The sequence below is a fragment of the Motacilla alba genome, chromosome 23 (genome assembly GCF_015832195.1).
Source record: "Motacilla alba alba isolate MOTALB_02 chromosome 23, Motacilla_alba_V1.0_pri, whole genome shotgun sequence".
In the NCBI taxonomy this organism is placed as follows: Eukaryota; Metazoa; Chordata; class Aves; order Passeriformes; family Motacillidae; genus Motacilla; species Motacilla alba.
In genome coordinates, this window is record NC_052038.1 from 5,846,363 (window position 1) to 5,867,323 (window position 20,961).

Genomic DNA, 20,961 nt, shown 5'->3' on the forward strand with positions numbered 1-20,961 from the left:
ATTCCAGGGTGAGATTCCCCACTGAGGCCATTCCAGGGTGGGATTCCCCCTGGCCTTGCAGCTGGCCAGCCTCACCCACCCATTCCAGGGTCCAATAAAGACACCTCCAGCCAGCAGTCCAGTTCAGTTTATTTTATTAATAATTTATTTATACAAAAGCCGAGTGCGACCAGTAACTCCCAGTCCCTGCAAGAGCTCCTTTCTCCTGAACCCTCCTGCCCTTTCCCTCCCTTCACAGCAGGCTGATCTCCAACTCTGCTACCTGGGGACAGGGTGACTGAACGGCCACACGGCCCCACTTCCAGAGGGGACCCAGGGACGGAAAGCAAGGATCAGCTCTGGAATGAGGCAGCAGCTCTGCCGTGCTGCAGAGAGGAGCTGGGGAGCGCAGGGCGAACCCAGAATACCCACAGGGACTCAGGCCTGACACCCGACACACCCAGCCAGTGCAAAACTAAACTTTATTCACTTAAGTAAACAGTTACACGAGGGAAATCCAGGTGTGCAAAGAACAGCTACTCAACTATGGTTTAGAAAAAGTTACCCACCTGCAAGTTCTAGTCCAATAAAGCAATATAAAATATTTACAGATATACACAAGATTCCCATCTGTGGCTTCTGGATCTGTGTGCTCTCTATCTGAAAGAGAAACCTAAGATTCCAAAAATTAAGACCTCAAAATAAATACTCAGTATTAACAAGTCTTCAATCCCAAAGTGTCCCTCTCTCCGAGGGGCGCAGCGCTGCGGGATCAGCGCGCCCGGAACAAGGAGCTTCTGGGTGAGAAGTTCAGGAATGTTTTCTTCTCCTCCTTCTTGACAGGAACCCACTGCCCGTAGGGGCTTCCCTTCCTGTCATCCTCCCTGGCCGGGGACACCACCGGCTCCTTCACCACAGCATGGCTCACTGGCTTCTGCAGGGCGGGCTTGGCCATTGTGTTCTGGGGAAAAAAAGACATTTCCTGTGAGAAAAGGAGCTGAAACCAAGGGGTTGATCTGTGCTGATCCTACAAATCAGATCAACGTTTTCTCTCCAGCTCCTGAATTCCTGGTGCCGATACTGGGTATCGGCCACGTGCACTCACACAGGAGGAATCCTGAGTTTGCATTACTGAAACATCTAACTCGAGATAAGCTGGGTTTTGAACTAGTTCTGGTTTTAAACTGATCAGATTGAGGGTGAACTCTTATTTCAAACACACTGCTGAGGAGATTCAGGGTGCTCCACCACCTCCTGCAGGGAAATCATGACCAAACATGAAATTCCTTTTGTTACCATTCTTGAGATGATTATCTGGGAAAAGCCCGAGCCAGGAGGGCTCAAGTGTCACCACAACATTTTTATAAAAATCCTTTGCCAGGATTTTCTTCTCCTGAGAAGCTGAGGAGCCTCAGGAAAGAAATGTAAACAATAATTATCCGCTGCTGTGGAATGCAACAGGGGCTTCCTTGATTGGTCCATGGGAGGTGATTTAATTAATGACCAATCAAGGATGCAGCTGGCTCAGACTCTCTGAGAGTGACCAGATTTTGTTATTGATTCCTTTCTATTCCTGTCCAGCTTCCTGATGAATCCTCTCTGTTCTTTTAGTACAGTTTTAATACAGCATTTTCAGTATCATATACATCATAATCTAATAAATCAGCCTCCTGAAACACGGAGTCCAGATCCTCATCTCTTCCCTCGTCCTGGGACCCTGCAGATCCCACAACAGGCTGAGTGCAGGGACTGCAGCACTCACATTGGGGCTGAAGGAAATGCTCCTCTGGATGGTCGCTCTCTCCACGCCAGCCTTGCTCACGTCCTCAGCGGCACTCCCGGGTTGCTAGAGAAGAGCAGACAGAGCTCAGAGGGGATCCCCGAGCCAGGGCAGGCATTGCACAGCACAGCTTTCTGTGGAGCGGGTCACAGTTTCACCTCAGGCAGCTCTAAAGCCACAGCACAGCAGTGCTGAGCCCACTGGGGGCAGGCAGCTCTGCCCAGGCAGCCGTGCCCATCCCCGGGGGAGCGGAGGCAGCTCCAGGCCCCGTCAGAGCCCCGAGGGACTCGGGGTGGCAGCAGGAGCTGCGCCAGAGCAGGGACACAGCTCTGCACACCCATCCTCCGGAGAACAACAACAAACTTATCTGCAAGGGAGGCAGGCCTCTTCTTCTGCACTCTCTCAACATCTGCAATATATTGCACACGTTCATGAAAGGGATGCCTGGACCTTTGGGGTCAAACCCTCAGCAAAGTCACTTCCCTTTCCAAGAGCAGCTCCTGAGCCACCGGCGGCTGCAGGTTTGTATTTACTGTGACTCAGGGTAACACACCACGACAGAACCAAACTAAAATTCACTCCAAGCTGCTCCAGTTTCTCCCTCCCTTCAATTCACAGCAGCTACAGCCCACAAGTCCCTTAATTACCACCAGATTTTCTTCCTCATGTCTGGAACCATAGTCATGATTTCTATAAGACAGAAATAAAGTATGTAAAATGCATTGTGTGCTTGGGTATGGAATTTCTGGGAAACAGTTTGTTGCACATGAAAAGCTTTTAACAGTTAAAAAATGCAGAAAGATTTAACCTTAAAAAAAAATAAAAAATAACCCCAGACTATTCACTAGGTTTGGCAAGGAGACTCCTATTTTAGGTCAGAAAGGCATAAACAAGTGGAATTCATGGGAAATATCCCAGGAGGAGAACAAGCCAAAGGAACGAGTCTCCTCTCCTCCCCAGCTGTCCCTATTGGACACTCAGGGGATCAACCACCTCAGAGAGGGCCTCTGTGCTTCCAGCTTAAGGCAAAGCCTCGAGGTCTCTGGAGAAGTTTTTGTTCAAGAGTTTGAGCTCATAAGCACAACCTCCACAGCTGAACACAGCACAGCCATGCAGACAAGTCTAAGAGGAGTTTACCTGCTCAGGGAGAACACTCCATACTTACCTCAGCTGACTCCGTGGCTTCCTCATGCTCCTGCCTCTCAGTTTTGATCTCCTTGGCAGGAGCAGAGATCCTCAGGCTCGCTGGCAGGACAATGTTGTCTGTTCCCAGAGCTTTGGCAGCATTGGCTTTCGCAATTTCCAGGAGTTCCCTCTTGTCTAGAAGAGGAAGGAATAAAAAAAGCGCTTTGTGTCACATTAAAACCCACGTGTACCCGCTCAAGCCCAAAACCTGCAGGTTCAGCACCTACGCAACCATCAGCTGGGCCACCTCACCCCAGCCTGTCCCCCGTGCCAATTACCGTTCTGAAGAACGATTTCTATTAAACACATTCATCCAACCACGCCGAGTTTCCTTCCCTCAGCCTTTACAATCCAAGCGAGCGCAGAACCCGCCCGGCTCGAACAAAACCTCCTCAGAGCCTCTCGCCCTGCAGCCCCCCAGCCCCCGGTACCTTTCTCGCTGAGGTGCAGCGGGGAGCGGCTCCGCGAGCGGGAGCGCGAGCGGCTCCTCCAGCCGCGGTAGGCCTCGGGGTAGACGCTCCTGCCGAAGCCGTAGTAGCGGCGGCCGCGGGAGCGGGAGCGGCTGCGCGAGTACGAGCGGCGGTAGCAGGCCCTGCCGCGGGAGCGGGAGCGCGAGCGGGGCCGGCCGTAGCGCCGCCGGTAGCGCCGGGGCCGGTAGCGGCCGCGGTAGCGCCGGGAGCGGGAGCGGCTGCGCGAGTAGGAGCGGGAGCGGCGCCGGGAGCGTCGGGAGCCGCGCCGCCGAGAGCGCGACCGGGAGCGGGAGCGGCTCCAGCTGCGCTCGGAGCGGCCCGAGGAGCTGCTGGAGCTGGAGCGGGAGCTGCACGAGGAGCGGGAGCTGGAGCGGCCGGAGGAGCGGGAGCGCGCCGCAGGGCTCCGGCGCTCGGGAGAGCGCAGCGTCAGGTCGTCCATGAACTCCGCCATGTCGGCCGTCTGCCCCGCGCCGCCTTTCTGCGCGCCGTCAGCCGCCGCCTCGGGCCGCGCCGCTGCTCTGCAGTGCCCCGTCTCTGTTCCTGCGGGAGAGAGAGGCAGGGTCAGCGTTTACGGCACTTCCTGAGCAGCAACAGACACTTCCTGAGCAGCAACAAGCACGGTGACACGCAGGCAGCCACAAACACGGCACTTCCTCAGCAGCTACAAACACGGTGACACGCAGGCAGCGAGGCCAGCGATAATTGAACACCCCAACAATCTCAGCCATCTTGCAGGCACAGCTCAGCTCTGCAGTTCCCTCTCCTGCACCCAGCCACAAAACTGAAACACAAGGAATTCAACACCCCAACAAGCCCAGATGTCTCCCAGGGACAGCTCGGGTCTGCAGTCCCCTCTCCTGCACTCAGCCACAAAACAAACACACGGTCATATAAAAAAAGATTCACTTTAAACCATGAGTGGTTCTTTATGGAATTTCAGAGAAGTCTGTGTGGGTTTTAAGTGCAATTCTTTTTGCAGTACCTTTTTTTCCTCCAAAAAGGAGGAAAATCTTGATATTCTTGAAAAGAATTTTCAAGGTGTTTTATCTTCCCTCTATCCTAAATACAGCCCATTGTATCTATGATACAAAACAACCATTTATTTGCCTGCGGCTCAGTACAAATTGAGTTTTCTGCTACAATTCCACACAGGTTTTTACTCCAACGAGGGGAAATGAAAGTCTCTATTAAGTTTAAAGCAGCTAAGGTCCTGCCCTGTATCCTGTCCTAAAGCTGGCGGCACACAGCCCCACACCCCCCAGCAGGGCGTGCAACAAGCTGCTGTGAGGAGCGCTCTGTGCACAGCCGGGCGATGATTCAGTGGCCTTGACTCGCACAGGACGCGGCGCTTCATATATTAATAATTAAAATGGCTGTCCCCGGAGTGGCAGCCATTTCATGGCTCCAAAGGTTACTCGGGGTAAGGATATTATCACAAGACTTAAGCCCGGAGTTACGTAACCAGTTTACACTTTAGGGAAGCTCGCTTGGACACGGAATTTCTATTTAGCGCTCGGTGCAAAGCGAGGTTAGGCAACAAATACAACCCCCGCGCTGAAATCTCTTTAAAATATAAGTTGTAGGAGAGTTGGCACGCTTCTGTCACTACTACTCCAGGTGAAGTTTCACTCCTTCACCTCTACGCCAGAGCCAAGGTCACACTGCGGGGTCGGTAAGAAGGGAAACCCCCCAGTGCCATCGCCAAGCCCTCCCGGCCGGTGTCCGGTCCCGTCCATGGGGGCCCGTGGCCGGTCCCGGATCCCCCGGTCCCCCCCGGTCCCTCACTCACCGCTGGGCGCCGCCGGGCACGCCCCGCGCTGGTTCCCCTGAGGCACCTGCGCGCTCCTGGAACAAAGCAAATAAAACGCGTAAAAACCCACCCTGAGCGACGCACAGCCCTCCCTGCACAGCCCTCCCTGACAGCCCTCCCTGCACAGCCCCACCGCCACCGGCCGCTCCCGCCTCCGTGCCCCGGCCCGCCGCCTCACCGGCTCCAGCCCGCCGGGCTGCCCCCGCACGGGTCCTGAGGGGAGAGCCCCGCTTCGTGAGTCACCCCCATAGCGCCGGGCCCGCCGCGACAGCCGCGAATCGGCGACACAAGGACGGTAGAAGAGCGACAGAAGCGCAGCCCGGAGCCGCCTCCGCCCGCCCGCGACTGAGGGCGGCCGCAGAACCTTCCAGAACGTCCCTCCCGTTACGCAACCCGCGCGCTCGCGGCGCACGCGCCGGCCCCGCCCCTCCGCCCCGAGCGGCGGCCCCGCCCCGGAGCGCGCGACGCGCCCCGCCCTCCGCTCCTGCGCCTGCGCGCGGCCGCTGCCGCCGCGTCCCGTGACGGTGCGCGGGGCGCGCGCGGGGCCCGGGGGCGCGCACGGTGCGGGGATGCGCGGGGGATGCGCGGGGGATGCGCGGGATACGGGGACCGGGGTGCGGGGGATGCGCGGGATACGGGGACCGGGGTGCGGGAGATGCGCGGGATACGGGGACCGGGGTGCGGGAGATGCGCGGGATACGGGGACCGGGGTGCGGGGATGCGCGGGATACGGGGACCGGGGTGCGGGGGATGCGCGGGATACGGGGACCGGGCTGCGGGGGATGCTCGGGGTGCGGGGACCGGGGTGCGGGGGGTGCTCGGGGTGCGGGGACCGGGGTGCGGGGGATGCGCGGGGTGCGGGGACCGGGGTGCGGGGGGTGCAGTGACCGGGGTGCGGGGATGCTCGGGGTGCAGGGAGCGGGGTGCGGGGGGTGCCCGGGGTGCCGGGTGGAGCCGCCGGTGGCGGTGCCGCCCCGGCCGGGGGCAGGCGGCGGTTCCCGGGCGGACGGAGCCGGCGTTGCCCGCAGCCGCTGCAGCATGTCCGGCTTCCTGGAGAGCCTGCGCTGCTCCGAGTGCGTGGACTGGGCCGAGAAGCGCAACACCATCGCCTCGGTGGCCGCGGGGGTGCTGGTACGGCCCCGCTCGCTCGGGACTCCGCGCTTCTCGGGGCTTTCCCGTCCCGGGATTAAAACCCTCCGCGGCTCGGGAGCCTCTCCTGCCTTAGCCGGGAAGGGCGAGAGGGAGCGGCCTCCGGTTGTGCCGGGGCAGCTCGGGCCGGATGAGCGGGGAGGTTTCTCCGTGCAGGGGCGGCCGGGCGGTGCTGGAGCCGCTGGGAATGTTAAAAATGCGGGGATGTGGCGTTCGGGGACACGGCCAGCACGGCGGGTCGGAATTTTGGTGTTAAAGGGCCGCTCCAGCCGTGGCGATTCCAGGGAAAGGCAGAGCAGGGATACATTGTGCCCGTGGGTAGCAGCAGGGTTCCCGACGAGCTCCGGCCCGCTTTCCTCCGTCCGTTTCTCAAATGTCACCGTTTTCCACGGGGAGGGACCGCTGGGGCGGGCAGAGCCCTGGCCTGCACACAGCTTGGTCCCAAGCGAATGGTGTCACAGCTTGGTCCCAAACTAAGGGTGTCACAGCTTGGTCCCAAAGAAACGGTGTCACAGCTGGGTCCCAAGCTAATGGTGTCACAGCTTGGTCCCAAGCTAATGGTGTCACAGCTTGGTCCCAAACGAACGGTGTCACGGTTCAGGCTGGGTTGCAGGCTGTGAGGCTGCTTAAATATGGGTGTTCTTCTGGAGGCAGCTCACGGGCTGAGGAAAGGCTCTGCCTGCATTTTAAGCTCTGTATTTGAAGCTTTATCCATATTTTAAGCTTCATCTACATTTTAAGTTCTGTATTTTAAGCTTTATCTGCATTTTAAGCTATATCCATATTTTAAGCTTTATCCATATTTTAAGCTTTATCCATATTTTAAGCTCTGCATTTTAAGCTTTATCCATATTTTAAGCTTTATCTGCATTTTAAGCTCTGTATTTGAAGCTTCATCTGCATTTTAAGCTCTGTATTTTAAGCTTTATCCATATTTAAGCTCTGTATTTTAAGCTTTATCCTTATTTTAAGCTTTATCCCTATTTTAAGCTCTGTATTTGAAGCTTTATCCATATTTTAAGCTTCATCTACATTTTAAGTTCTGTATTTTAAGCTTTATCTGCATTTTAAGCTTTATCCGCATTTTAAGCTTTATCCATATTTTAAGCTTTATCCATATTTAAGCTCTGTATTTGAAGCTTTATCCATATTTGAAGCTTTATCCATATTTAAGCTCCGTATTTTAAGCTTTATCCCTATTTTAAGCTCTGTATTTTCAGCTTTATCCACATTTGAAGCCCTTTCTCCCCAGTTTTTCACAGGCTGGTGGATCATCATCGACGCTGCAGTGAAATACCCTCAAGTGGAAGATTTCAACCATTCCTACCACGCCTGTGGGGTGATTGCCACCATTGCCTTCCTGATGTGAGTGTGCTGAAAACCCTCCAAGCTTCACCGTGATAAAACAGTTACCAAAACAGGGATAAAATCAGAGCGATGAGAATTCGGACAGTCGGGGTTAGGACAGTACAAACAAAGGGCTCTGCATGGCCTGGGTGCCTTCCTGGGCAGGTGAAGCCCCAGAAGGATCCCCAGGACTGACAGCCTGGTGCACGTCCATCTGTCCCACACGCCGAGCATCAGTGCTTTCAAACACAGGCTGCTCTCTGCTTGTTTGCATTTCCCCCTAATCCTGGTGGCTCCTCAAGGATGGGAAGGAGGTGGCAGGAGGTTGAGGTTGGTTTTATTTGCATTTTCCCCCTGATCCTGGAGGCTCCTCAAGGATGGGAAGGAGGTGGCAGGAGGTTGAAGTTGGTTTTATTTTCATTTTCCCCCTCAATCCTGGAGGCTCCTCAAGGATGGGAAGGAGATGGCAGGAGGTTGAAGTTGGTTTTATTTGCATTTTCCCCCTCAATCCTGGAGGCTCCTCAAGGATGGGAAGGAGGTGGCAGGAGGTTGGTTTTTTCCCACAGGAGGCAATAATCCTTCTCTTGGGGATTTTGGTGTCTTGTTGCTGTTTTCTCTGTGCAAAGAATTCCTTGAATGTCTCATCCCTTTCTTGAGCTAGTTTAAAAAAGTATCTTAAATTGCATAGTTTCTATTTTAACACCTAAAATTATATTAAATTTAATAGAGCTAGTTATAAAAGTATCTTACATTGCACAGTTTCTATTTTAACATTATGTTTTTACCTAAAATTAAATTTATTAAATAATTTTAATTTTATTTTTTATATTTTGTTATTTTTATTACATTTTACATTTTAATTTAAATTTAATTTAATTTATTTAAATTCATTAAAATTTACCACACTGCTTAAAAGGATTAATACTAATTAATCCAACATAACACAAACAGTAAATATCTGCCAAGAGCCACTTGATGGGCACTTTTCACACAAGGACCCACCCCAGCAGGGCAGTGAGAGTGAAAAGATTTAATGCCATTTCTGTGAGAGTGAAAATCAGAGTTTGATGCCATTTCTGTGAGAGTGAGAAGCAGATTTAATGCCATTTCTGTGAGAGTGAGAATATTTAATGTCATTTCTGTGAGAGTGAAAATCAGAGTTTGATGCCATTTCTGTGAGTGTGAGAAGCAGATTTAATGCCATTTCTGTGAGAGTGAAAATCAGAGTTTGATGCCATTTCTGTGAGAGTGAGAAGCAGATTTAATGCCATTTCTGTGAGAGTGAGAATATTTAATGTCATTTCTGTGAGAGTGAAAATCAGAGATTTAATGCCATTTCTGTGAGAGTGAAAATCAGAGTTTGATGCCATTTCTGTGAGTGTGAGAAGCAGAGTTTGATGCCATTTCTGTGAGAATGAAAAGCAGAGTTTAATGCCATTTCTGTGAGAGAGAAAAGCAGATTTAATGCCATTTCTGTGAGAGTGAAAAGCAGATTTAATGCCATTTTTGTCCCTTTTCTGCCCAGGATCAACGCCGTGTCCAACGGGCAGGTGCGAGGGGACAGCTACAGCGAGGGCTGCCTGGGCCAGACAGGTACCAGGCCTGGGGCTGCCTGTTCATTTTCTATTTTCTGAATGTTTGTTCTTGCCCAGGACAGGTACCAGGCCTGGGGCTGCCTGTTCATTTTCTATTTTCTGAATGTTTGTTCTTGCCCAGGACAGGTACCAGGCCTGGGGCTCCCTGTTCATTTTCGTATAGCATTTTTAATAGGTTATAAAAGAATAAATTAGCTTTTTAAGAACATAGATTTATCATTCCTTCCAACGATGGGGGTCTCAGAAATTACAGCAGGTCCCAGCTGTTCCAGGGGATTTCTGGGGATGTTCCAGGGGGTTTTGTGGGGCTGTTCCAGGGGGTTTGTGGGGTCAGGGGTCCCAGCTGTGCCGGGGGGTTTGTGGGGCTGTGCCAGGGGGGTTTGTGGGGCTGTTCCAGGGGTTTTGTGGGGTCAGGAGTCCCATGGGTTCAGGACATTCCCCATCCCATTGCAGGGGCTCGCATCTGGCTCTTCATTGGCTTCATGATGGCTTTTGGGTCCCTCATTGCCTCCATGTGGATCCTCTTTGGGGGTTACGTGGTTAAAGGTAAGAGCTGAGCCTGTTTTTGGGAGTTGAGGGTGTTTTAAATGACTCCTGGGTTTTAGAGCTGGTATTTACAGGGTTTCTAGGCAGGCCTGGTTGGAATATTTTGCCCTCCACTCCACTCTCCCATGTCATTGCTGATATTGGGATGGATTTGATTATTTCCGAGTACAAGCTTCCTCTACAAACCCAGCTGGGAGCTCCATGGGTGTAATTAAACTGCTGCAGTTTGTAGGGAATAATTCCCTGGGTGAACACTTACTCCCAGAATACAAATGCCTGAGCTGCTGCAGATTGCTCCCAAAGCCTCTCTGCTAAATTAGCACAAGGGAAAAGGACACGTCAGGAACTGGATAGGCTTGAAAATTACTTCAAAAAAAATTTATGGGGATGTTTTTTTTTTTCTCTTAGAAAAACCAGTGGTGTACCCAGGAATAGCAGTGTTCTTCCAGAACGCGTTCATCTTTTTTGGGTAAGACTGACCTCTTTTATTTGTTTCCCATTTAATTTTAATGATAAACAACTGAAACTTGCTGCCATCTGCTCGCTCCCCAAGTCCTGTTTTGCAAGCAGACTTGTGTGAATAAACTGGATTGACAAACGCCCCCCGGGACGCTGTGTTTGGAACAGCAGGAGTTTGATTTGGGGGGGTTTTGCCGTGTTTCCACAGGGGCCTGGTGTTCAAGTTTGGTCGCACAGAGGATCTGTGGCAGTGAACCCCCCTGGAGTGCCCTGGGCTCCAGCTGCGCCCCCAAGGTTTTGTAAAAGCATTTTGTAAACCTCCCGTTGTGTCTGAGGAGAAATCAAGGAAAGCTGAAAGCTCTAAATCCAGCTCTATTCTGGTTATTTTTTTTACTCTTGTACGTCCACTTCAGTGTTGTGATGTTTTTGAGAAATGGAAAATTGCTACAAACAACAGTGGAGTCAACTTTTCTAAAATGATGTTTGTTACAAATAAAAGGAGAGTGGAATACGGATGTATTTAACCAGCTCTTTCTATGATGTTATTTACACTCCAAGACTTACTAAAACTGCATTTCAACAGCCTTTTAACAGGTATTTATTAACTATTTCCTATATCTGGGCAATATAACCATTTCTTCAATTTCAAAACTTGCTGGTGTGTGGCTTTTCTTGTGTCATTCAGAACTGTGCTGGTTTGGGATTCTTTCCCCCCCCAATCCCTGAATATTTCCTTTATCCTGTGGTGATAAAGAGGAAATAACAGCTCCCAGTTGTGTGTAGAAGCTTTGGGCAGCTGCTGGACTCCTGCTGGCTCTTGGGGAGCTGGGAACAAGGAGAGCTGGCATTGCCACTCTGGGGTCACCATTTGTTACCGTGGGTCCTCTGGGCAGTCAGGACTTGGTGAAGGGAAGGAGAGATCCTGACTCCATTTCAGAAGGCTGGTTTATTATATGATGAGATCTATTACATTAAAAACACCACACTGTAACTGTACTACAAAGAACAGAGAGAAAGATTCATCAGAAGGTGAGACAGGAACAGAAAGGAATGAATAACAAAGTTCTGTGACTCCATAGAGTCCGAGAGCTGCTGCTTTCTTGATTGATCAGCAAGCAGAAACATCCCACACTGAGCAATGGAGGAAGCACCTGCTGCATCCCACAGCAGCAGATCACAAATACGTCACACTTGAAGCTGAGACCCTTCAGCTTCTCAGGAGAAGAAAATCCTAGCAAAGGGATTTTCACAAAATATCACAAGCACAAGCTGGCCCTTGCTCGGCGAGCCTGCGTTCCCTGGAGCTGCAGGGATGTGCCGTCAGGGAGAGAGGGAGGCCAGGCACGTGGAAGGGCTCAGCCTGTCACACTGCCTCTCCCGGGGTGCTGAGGCAAGGCCAGCAGCCACTCTGCACTCTTTATGAGCTAAGCACGGCTCAAAGAGTTTCTGTGTCAGCTGTTTCTGAAAGGAAGGAGCACTGAGCATCACGATCCCCTTTCAAAGGCTTCACTGGCTAGAATGGTTTTGCCCGGGGTTCTGAGCTGATCTGATAAGCTCCCAACACCCAAATATATACCCCAGAATAGCTCAGCATTCATTGGGAGGCATGAAAGGAGAAGGAGGCTGATGTGACAGCATCAGGAACAAAAAAGGTTTAATAAAGGCAAAATAACAAACTCAAAGCTGATCCAGGTGCTGCAGACCTGTGCTCCTGGTAAAGACACCTCACAAAAGCCATTTGGTTTCTTTGTTCTGTGCTTTTCTACTCAATGGCACAGGCAGGACCTTTTGGCTTATGGCCAATTAGCTGTCCCCAAACTTGAGGTGAAGCCCCCAAGGTCCTCTCGGTGATTTTCCTACCTGATCACTGGGAGAAAGCTCTGGGCTCTTTCCTTTTTGGGGGACAGAGGAAGGTTCTGTCACTCTGTCCATAGGGGGCACATTCCTACAGCTGGCAGACAATCTCTGTCCCCAAAGTCCCTGCACTTCCCGAGTGGGGTGCTGGCAGCACCAGGGCCATCCCCTGTGCTGTCCCCTCGCACACCCTGCTCTGTTTGTGTGTCACACCTGGCAGCAAACCCCAGGGGCTCCAGGAACACCACCCACGACTGAACTGTGCCCATCAGAAGCTCCCCAGAGCCAGATCTTTCCAGGAGTTCAGTCTGGCAGGATGCAGAGCTCTGGCCCTGCTCCAGCTCACTCATCACATCCTGGCTTGCCGAGGCCTTCAGCAGAATCACTTCAGCTTAAAAACTGGAGGACTTTGCTAGACAAGGAGTGCTCCTTGAGAAATGACACCTTCAAATCCATCATTTTGCCTTGTAAACTCGGGAGTGAAAAATAGTTTAATGTTTCCAAGCATTTGGGTTGATAAGCCATGAATGCAGACAACTTTTTTGTACACGTCTTCTAAAAAACATTTTAAGGTAAGGCCAACAAAGCAGAAAAGCTGAATGCACCTGAAGTTTGCAGCTGTGAATTCACACTCTGTATCTTTCAAGAATAACTGGAACAGTTTCGTTTTTGAGTGTGCACTGGGGTGGCTTTGGTGGGCCTGAGGATTGGTATTGCAGGGCTCTTTGAACCCATCAGAGCTGTTCAGTTTTTCTGGTGGTAAAGAGGAAAATCTTCTCTTGGTCCTGTCAGCTGGGATCCTCCACTCAAAATCCAACAGACAAGTGGGGAAACTGTGAACACAAACATTCCTGTATCAGAACATGTCAAATCATCACAGGGAAAACCCCCAAACCAAGGGAAAAGCTGATTAAAAGCTTCTTTTCACCCATTTGTTATTCCTGAAATTCAGATACAGCCTCACATCAGCACCTAAAGGTGCCCAAGGACTGTTTGTGCATCAAAATGTGCTGGGAAAAGGAATAACCCTTTTTCCCCCCATACTTTTAATTCAAATTCTTGGAGTTCTTCATCAAGGTGCTAAATGAACTCCCCCACGGGGAACCTGAAATCATTTTGAAACTCACCTCCCAGTAAAACTGGTCATCAAAGTACTTGGAGACGTGCACTGCTTTCAGCAGTTTGATGTTTAAGATTAAACCTGTGGGTAAAAACAGAGATCCAAAACAAACGCCAGGGCAAGGGGAGGATTGTGTGCAACAGGAGTTTCTGGGCAACGTTTGTGCAAATGTAACAGATCAAAACACAAATTCAGACCTAAATCCTCCAGCAGAGCCCCCCTGACTGGAGCTGGCCTTAAATACAAAAAGAGGCTTGCCAGGATCAAGGCTTGGGATGCTAAAAAGGAATTACTTTAGGTAAAACCCCATTAAACAGCTGCTAGATTATGAAAATACATCAAAAAGATGAGTTTCTTGCCTGAGAAGTGCTTGTGTATTTAAAATGTTCTGGCTTAGCAGCACTGTGGGTTTGGGATCTCTGATGGGAATCTGGATTTTTGAACAATTGGTTAAACACTGAATGTTTGGTTGTTTCAGCTGGGTGTTTTCCAAAGATCTATCCCTTCTTCCTTACACTTACAGCAATGCAAAGGTTTAAATAAATGAAAGCACCCCAAAAATCATTGCAGGGTGTGTTTCCCAGCAATTGGCACTGGCCATTTCTCTGTTGCTCCAGACAGAATTAGGGGCTGGGGAAAAGCAGCAGCTGCCACAAACCAGAGCATTCCACGGGAGCCACGTGAGTGCTGCTGCTCCCACAGCAGCAAAAAGCCCCAAAAAATCCCAACATGTCTTGATCAAAGGGCTGAGGCAGCTCCTGATGTCACTGAAACTTTGCACGTTTGCTCCAAACGGCCTAAAAAGTGACAAGCCCCAGACTGGGGCATCTCCTGTCAATAAGACAACGCCCACAAGGGGAAGTATTTTCATCTTCACACCTCTCCTGTCTGCAGGTTGAAGGCAGCTGTTAAACCTTGGCTAAAATAAAACTTCAGCACTGAAAGAATGGTGCTGCTGGGTTGTTTCTGTGCAAAACAGCTCTGGCTGGGAAGAGTCCCTGGCACTCACGTCTCCATTTATCCCACAGGTGATTTAGCCATGGAAACTGCTCCAAGGAAATACAGGGATTCCCGGGATGTGTCAGTACTGACCTGTAATCAAACCTGTTATCAAGGCAGTGCTGATGGTCTGGCAGAAGGCACCAATGTTAAAAAAGGCAGTGTAACCCAGACTGAAAAGCAAAAAAAAGTGTTTCAGCTTTTATTTAGCATCACCACTGTGAATGAATCTGCAGCTGTCAGAATCTCCCACAGAAGCTGAGATTCTCAATCTCAGTGAGATGTGTTAGGAGCAGATCAGAAGCCTAATGCAGACTTCAGAGGATTTATTTTGTCCATCTTTTTGGTATTAAAACTTCATTAAATTTGTTTCATTAAGAACATGATGAGACGTGTCAGGCCCTCATGCTGCACTCTCATTTCTCCCTCCCTCCTGAGCCCCCCAAAACATCCCAAACCCTAAAGAGAGACAGAAAACAGAACCCAAAGTCTGCCCAACTCTCAAATTCCTTTTTACTGATTTTTTTTTGGACTTCAGGGGTTACCTTGGGTCACCTGATAGAAAACACTGCGTTTGTGATGACATCCAGGCTCTCTGGATGATGACAATGCCTCTCAGGGCACACTGCAGGGATGATTACTGACCTTCATTATTTAATACAAGAATTTCTGTACCTGGACAGTTCATTCCATTGGGTCTCAATCCCATCTTCTACAACTCTGAGAACAACAGCGGCCACAGCTCCGAGCACAGCAGGCAAACCAAAAGTGAAATGAACTCCAGAAGTATCCTGAAGCTTCAAAGCTGGATTCAAGCACCTCTGGGAAGAAGAGAAGCTTTAACTGACACCCAGAAACACAAGTTGGTAATTGCAGATCAGCTCTTGCAGACCTAGAGGATGAACTTCCTCTCATGAGCAGAGTGCTCAGGACACCTCAGGTTTCCTGGGTTGGAAAAGAGGTTTTCCTTGGGGTGTCCTGCTCCCAGATTTACACAGCTAATCCAAGAACCATTTAGGGGACTGAGCGTTACCTGCAAACAGTGAGAGCCCAGGATGGTGATGACACTGCCCAGCAGCCCCAAAACCATGGCAATCCAAGGGTGATTGCAGTGTGCCGTGTAAGTGACAGCCACCCCTCCAGCCAGGACCGCGCTGCGGACGTGAGCCTGCACAGAACAGCAACAGGGACACGGGGACAGGGACACGGGGACAGGGACACAGGGACACAGGGACACAGGGACACGGGGACACGGGGACACGGGGACACGGGGACACGGGGACACAGGGACACAGGCACTCCTTACAGGGCTTGGAGGGACAGAACCAGGGGCAGTGGCTCTGCACTGAGAGAGGGAAGGTGCAGATTCAATACTGGGAAGGAGTTGTTCCCTGGGAGGGTGGGCAGGCCTGGCACAGGGTGCCCAGAGCAGCTGGGGCTGCCCCTGCATCCCTGGCAGTGCCCAAGGCCAGGCTGGACAGGCTCGGAGCAGCCTGGGACAGAGGGAGGTGTCCCTGCCATGGCAGGGGGTGCAACGAGGTGACCTTTGATGTCCCTTCCCACCCAAAGGCCTCAGTGAGTCTGTGACTGTCAGACCCTGGACAAGGTTTCAGTTAACAGTGTTGTATTTCCAGTGTGTCCCTGGGGGTACCAGAAATTCTCTTTGAACAGAAAAACCCCATGCAGGGTTTCCCCTCGTCCTTACCATTCTGAACTTGCCATCCTTGGAGGTCAGAGCAGACAAAATGAAGGCAGCCACAGCACTCACTGCGAGGGCCAAGTAAGTGTTGAGCACTGCTTCCACTTTCTTGGACTTAGCCAGGATGGAATTGAAGCTTGGCCAGAAGACCCAGACAAACACAGTGCCTTGGGGACAAGGACACAGACCCTCAGGAGCTGCTCTGAGCCACAGGGAACCCACCTCTGCCTGACCCTGGAGGGCTCCAGCCCACAGCGTGCATTCAGTGTGATTCCCAAAGCCTTCCCACAGCAGAGCCTGCTCCAGGATCCCTCCCAGCGAGGAGCCGTCAGTGTCACACCTCCGTGACCACACAGGCTCCTCTAACAGCAGTGGAAACAGGTTCCTCTGCTTCAATGGTCCTCACCTGGCAGCCCCAGCCTCCCTGGAGCAGGTGCCCCGCCTGGCAGGACGCATTCCCCCTGCACACACCGAATTCCAGCCAGCAGAGGGACAGAGGGACCTCGGCGGCCTCAGAGCACCTCAGGCTGGTCGCACCCGGCCCTGCGGCCCTGGGCTGTGCACAGACAGCAGCACCAACACAAGCCACGGCTCCTCTGGCGTTCCCAGCCGCTGTGCTTTGTTTCCAGCCCGCTCCCATCACTGATGAGGTGTTCCCCACCCCCCAGAGGCACCAGACCCTGACAGCGACATTTGATGTGCTCTTGTCCAAGACCCCCAACAAGTGACACAGGCATTGTCACCGTGAGGCACAAACCCAGTTTGCAGCAGCCCTGGCAGGCACTGATTTTGAACCAGCCTTGTCTTGGCTCTGTGAAATCCAGTTTCCATGGCTAACATCCATGATTTCAGTGCACCGAGGCACAGATAACCCTGCCTCAGACAGGAGAGGCCATTTCAGCAGCTCTAAACTTGTGGTGGCACTGAGGACTTGTGAGATGATTCACCCCATTCCCATTGATCAGGCAGTTAGTCAGTCATAAACACAGATATAAAATGCTCTGCAGCATTCTCATGAGTATGTGCTCAGCTCTGGAAACAAGCAGCAAACAAGAGCTCCAGGGACACAAAAGAGCAGATTTAAATTTTGTATTCCCTAAACCGGGCAAAGACTGACTGAGAATGAGACTCTGCGGACCCCTGCAGGAAGCTCTGGGCTCAGCACTACAGAATCTGTGATGATAAAGACACCAAATTGCTTCCCTAAGAAAAGGAATGAGAGTGCCAGGCACTGAGCCTGTCCCTCCTCTCTCGTGGCCTGCCTGTATCACCCTCCCCACCCTTCACCAGGCTTTATCTTTGTATTTCCCTCAGCAGCAGGGACTGCCCGTTTCTATCTCTGAGCACCACCTGGACCCACAGGCTGAGCTCTGCTGAAGTCCAAGCGATGAGCTCAGCCCTGGCACACGGCCCCTCGCCAGCAAGCCAGGGGGGACAACTCGGCCAGGAAAGGGAGTGTGAACCTGGAGAAAGAACCGGGAACCTGGAGCAGCCTTTCTGCTGAGGGGGCCGAGCAAACCGAGCCCCAGCTGCGGCAGGAGGGACACTGTCACAAAGAGCAGCAGGTTCTGTGCTGCTGCGGCAGGAGGGACACTGTCACAAAGAGCAGCAGGTTCTGTGCTGCTGCGGCAGGAGGGACACTGTCACAAAGAGCAGCAGGTTCTGTGCTGCTGCGGCAGGAGGGACACTGTCACAAAGAGCAGCAGGTTCTGTGCTGCTGTGGCAGGAGGGACACTGTCACAAAGAGCAGCAGGTTCTGTGCTGCTGTGGCAGGAGGGACACTGTCACAAAGAGCAGCAGGTTCTGTGCTGCTGTGGCAGGAGGGACACTGTCACAAAGAGCAGCAGGTTCTGTGCTCGGCTGCACTCTGAGCTGCATTTTGCATTAAAACCCCGACCCTCCCCGTGCTCTCCCTGCAGTCCCCCATCCAGCTGGGCCCTTCCAGGCAGGACTCACCCAGCACTGAGAACAGCTCTGACTTTGGGGTGCTCCTGTTCTTGTCCAGCCCCGGGGGAGGCTCAGGGAAGCGGGAGGCCAGCGCCAGACCAAAGTAGGCTCCAAAGAGGTACACGTGCATCACCGTGAGGGGCTCTGGGACCTGCACCAACAGAACACCCACCACCGTGGGCCGAGCCAGGCCACACAGATCCACAGCTCCCGACAGAGCTGCTCCAAAGCTCCAGTGACATTTCCCACCTCACATCTGCAAATCCCCCCCGGGTACCTCCAGGAACGTCCTGTTGATGCATCTGCTCACGTAGAAGAAGATTATTTCCACCAGGCTCATCACAATTAACTGCACAGGGCTGGCCCTGCCCAGGACAGCCCCAGTGGAGATGACCACAGCAGCCACGCTCACAAAAGCCTTTGCTAGACTGCAAGGGAGAAAGGGGAGAACAACAACTCAGTCTCAGGGTGACACCAGGGCCAATAAAAAGGAATGCCACGGAACAATGCACCTAAAAACCAAAAGCCCTCTAAAATGCCTGCAAACGTGACTCTGCCCATCCCTACCAAGGATTCACTCCACGGGGAGCAACCAGCAGCTCTGCCCTAGCCCAGCTCTAACATAACTCATTACCTCTCCAAACCAACTTGATTTTGCTGTCCCCTAAGGAAAACTAAGAAATCCTCTGCCAGCACGCAGCACTGGACACCAAGAACAACGAGCAAGAAGTTGAACCCAGAGCTGCTAAAGCCATATCTTCTCAGAACCATCAGGAAGAAGCCAAATCCAAAAATCACCATGTGGTTGACATCTTGAAATCCTGCAGGACAGAAAAGAACAAGACAGCAGTGAAATTATTGATGCAGATTTCTGGTTTAAAAAAAATCAATTTAAAAATGACAATTAACTAAGAAACCTTTAGATAAAAAAATTAAGTGCCACTATTGTTTAGAGCTTGCAAAGAATCCCAGAGCTTTCTTTCCAATGTATAATCAGAGAAAAAACACCCTTAGTGCTGAATTTATTTTTACACACTGCTCTGAATGGATCAGGATGTGTGAATGGATCAGGATGGGGGCTGAGAGGTGAAAAACCCAACAGAAAACTGGCCAAAAATCCAATTTAGTCTTGGATCCCCATCACACCTGTGACATAAAGAAACCCCCAGCACGTTCAAAGAGCAATGAAACCATTCTGCTGCTCACCAGCAGACCCCTGCGGGGCACAGCAGGAGCAGGGATCCCCCCTTCCCCGGCAGGGTGCCAGGCTTACCTAGGTAGGAGTTGGCTGGGGAGTAGGCGTCGCTAAGCCCCGGGAAGCCAAAGAAGGAGCGGAGCAGGAGCAGAGCCTGCAGCACGAGGATCAGCCAGGGCACGCTGCAGCGGAAGCTGAGGTAGCGGGCAGGCATGGTGCCCCTCCACCTGGAGCAGCAGCGATGGCTCTGCCCTCTGCCACTGTCCCCGTGCCCTCGCAGCCACGGCTGAGCAGCTGGGGGGGCCAGCAGCGGCGGCCAGCCAGAGATAAAAAGGCCAAGAGGCGTCAGCAGGGAGCAGCTCCTTATCTGGGCTGTGGCAGGAGCCCAGCAAAGCTGGTGAGCTTTCTCTAGACGAGGCAGCAGCTCAAGCAGCAATTCAGGAATTAATTTAGCTAGCACCATGAGCCTTTCTGCTACCTGTTACTAAACCCCAGCAGTGTTAACAGGCAGGGAGAACACCCCAGAGGGGAGGAACTGACCCGTTCTCCCTCAGGATGACACATTGGAAAGGTGATGCTCAGATTCACAGCTTATGTTTCCAAACTGAGACCAAAGGTTGGTGACGTCTGACAGGGTGAAGCACAAAGCAACTTTTATTAGGGAGAAGTTCTTCCCCACGAGGGTGGGCAGGCCTGGCACAGGGTGCCCAGAGCAGCTGGGGCTGCCCCTGGATCCCTGGCAGTGCCCAAGGCCAGGCTGGATGGAGCTTGGAGCAGCCTGGGACAGAGGGAGGTGTCCCTGCCATGGCAGGGGATGGAATGAGGTGATCTTCAAGGTCTCTTCTAGCCCAAACAAATCCGTGATGCTCCAATTCTTAATTGTAACTCTACTACCAGGAGAACACCGCCGTGCCTCAGCGCAGCACCCTCCTGGGGCAGTTCCAACGCCGTTTAGGGACCCGCACTCCTCACACGCAGCCCCTCACTGCCCGAGCCTTGTTCTGGGCCACCCATCACCCCCGGCAGGCCCGAGGGCACAGCCCAGGCCGCGGGCACCGCTGCCCTGCGCCCCGCCAGCTCCAGCCTCCCTCAGGAGCGGCGCCGCCATTGCTCCCCTCACGGGAGCAGGCCGGGAGCTGTTCGGAGGCCCCAACCGCGGGCCCTGGGGCGGGGGCTCAGCCGGGCGGCTCTGGCTCGCAGCCGGGGCTCACAGCGGTGCCGGTAGTGGCAGTGGTGCCGGTGCCGGTGCCCGGCCGTGACTCGGCGGCCCCCGGTGGCGGCACCGCCGGCGGGACCCGCCCGGCCCCACCCCTCACTGAATTCCCGCCCCCTCCCCACAGGCCGCCCTTAGGGACTGCCCTCCCATTGGCCGAGCGCAGCTCCTCCTGGCCTCTGATTGGCCTATCCCGAGCACGGGCCGTCTTTGGGCCGCGAGTCCTGCACTGCGATTGGCACGATGGCTTGTCACTCAGCGACGCGCGCTATTTATTGGCTGGCGCTGCCTGTCAGTCACGCCGGGGGTTATTTTGCTCTCCGGTGAGCGGCAGCGCAGGCCGCGCTGTGGGGGCGGCACCGGGCGTCACAAACTGTCACTGCCTGACTTGGCACCTGAGACGTGGTGTCCCCTTCCCCAGCTGCCCATTTGCCAGCGAGGCTGTCAATCAAGCGAGAGAGGCGGCACCTCGGTGCTACGGTGACAGAGGAAATAGAGCCCTCCTTCTTCCGTTTCCGAGTGGATGGCTGAGCTGTCCTTTTATTTCTCTGTTTCTCCTGCATTGGGCAATTTTGCTGTCTGTCATCGCAAGGGGTGGGAACCAGTCCCTATCA

The 20,961-nt window shown here is 52.7% G+C and overlaps 3 protein-coding genes across 8 annotated transcripts; 1 reads left to right on the forward strand and 2 right to left on the reverse strand.

The window, feature by feature from the left end:
• Positions 1-112: 112 nt before the first annotated feature.
• RSRP1 (arginine and serine rich protein 1) lies at positions 113-5,613 on the reverse strand. 2 transcript variants are annotated; one of them, XR_005259654.1, is made up of 6 exons: positions 5,403-5,613; positions 5,204-5,259; positions 3,376-3,954; positions 2,925-3,079; positions 1,742-2,168; positions 113-940 (listed from the first exon to the last, which is right to left on the reverse strand). XR_005259654.1 is itself a non-coding variant. In XM_038160650.1 (6 exons), the coding sequence occupies exons 1-6, from the start codon at positions 5,471-5,473 to the stop codon at positions 752-754; spliced, it is 1,134 nt and encodes a 377-aa protein (XP_038016578.1). In that variant the 5' UTR covers positions 5,474-5,613; the 3' UTR covers positions 113-751. The 2 variants fall into 2 exon arrangements, 1 of the variants encoding a protein (XP_038016578.1); XM_038160650.1 differs by having other exon boundaries at positions 1,742-1,825.
• A 76-nt stretch (positions 5,614-5,689) lies between these two features.
• On the forward strand, positions 5,690-10,971 carry TMEM50A (transmembrane protein 50A). 2 transcript variants are annotated; one of them, XM_038160654.1, is made up of 7 exons: positions 5,690-5,748; positions 6,253-6,355; positions 7,626-7,738; positions 9,246-9,313; positions 9,769-9,861; positions 10,270-10,330; positions 10,529-10,971. In XM_038160654.1, exons 2-7 carry the CDS (start codon positions 6,263-6,265, stop codon positions 10,572-10,574), a joined length of 474 nt encoding a protein of 157 aa, XP_038016582.1. In that variant the 5' UTR covers positions 5,690-5,748; positions 6,253-6,262; the 3' UTR covers positions 10,575-10,971. The 2 variants fall into 2 exon arrangements, with proteins under 2 accessions (XP_038016582.1, XP_038016583.1); XM_038160655.1 differs by having other exon boundaries at positions 5,748-5,785.
• A 1,661-nt stretch (positions 10,972-12,632) lies between these two features.
• RHCE (Rh blood group CcEe antigens) lies at positions 12,633-20,024 on the reverse strand. 4 transcript variants are annotated; one of them, XM_038160662.1, is made up of 11 exons: positions 19,675-20,024; positions 18,574-18,760; positions 18,217-18,367; positions 17,949-18,090; positions 15,999-16,159; positions 15,563-15,638; positions 15,327-15,478; positions 14,969-15,114; positions 14,387-14,466; positions 13,302-13,375; positions 12,633-13,007 (listed from the first exon to the last, which is right to left on the reverse strand). In XM_038160662.1, exons 2-11 carry the CDS (start codon positions 18,738-18,740, stop codon positions 12,981-12,983), a joined length of 1,176 nt encoding a protein of 391 aa, XP_038016590.1. In that variant the 5' UTR covers positions 18,741-18,760; positions 19,675-20,024; the 3' UTR covers positions 12,633-12,980. The 4 variants fall into 4 exon arrangements, with proteins under 4 accessions (XP_038016590.1, XP_038016587.1, XP_038016588.1 ...); XM_038160659.1 differs by lacking the exon at positions 19,675-20,024 and adding an exon at positions 19,213-19,579; XM_038160660.1 differs by lacking the exons at positions 15,563-15,638; positions 19,675-20,024 and adding an exon at positions 19,213-19,545 and having other exon boundaries at positions 15,327-15,461.
• Positions 20,025-20,961: the final 937 nt, after the last annotated feature.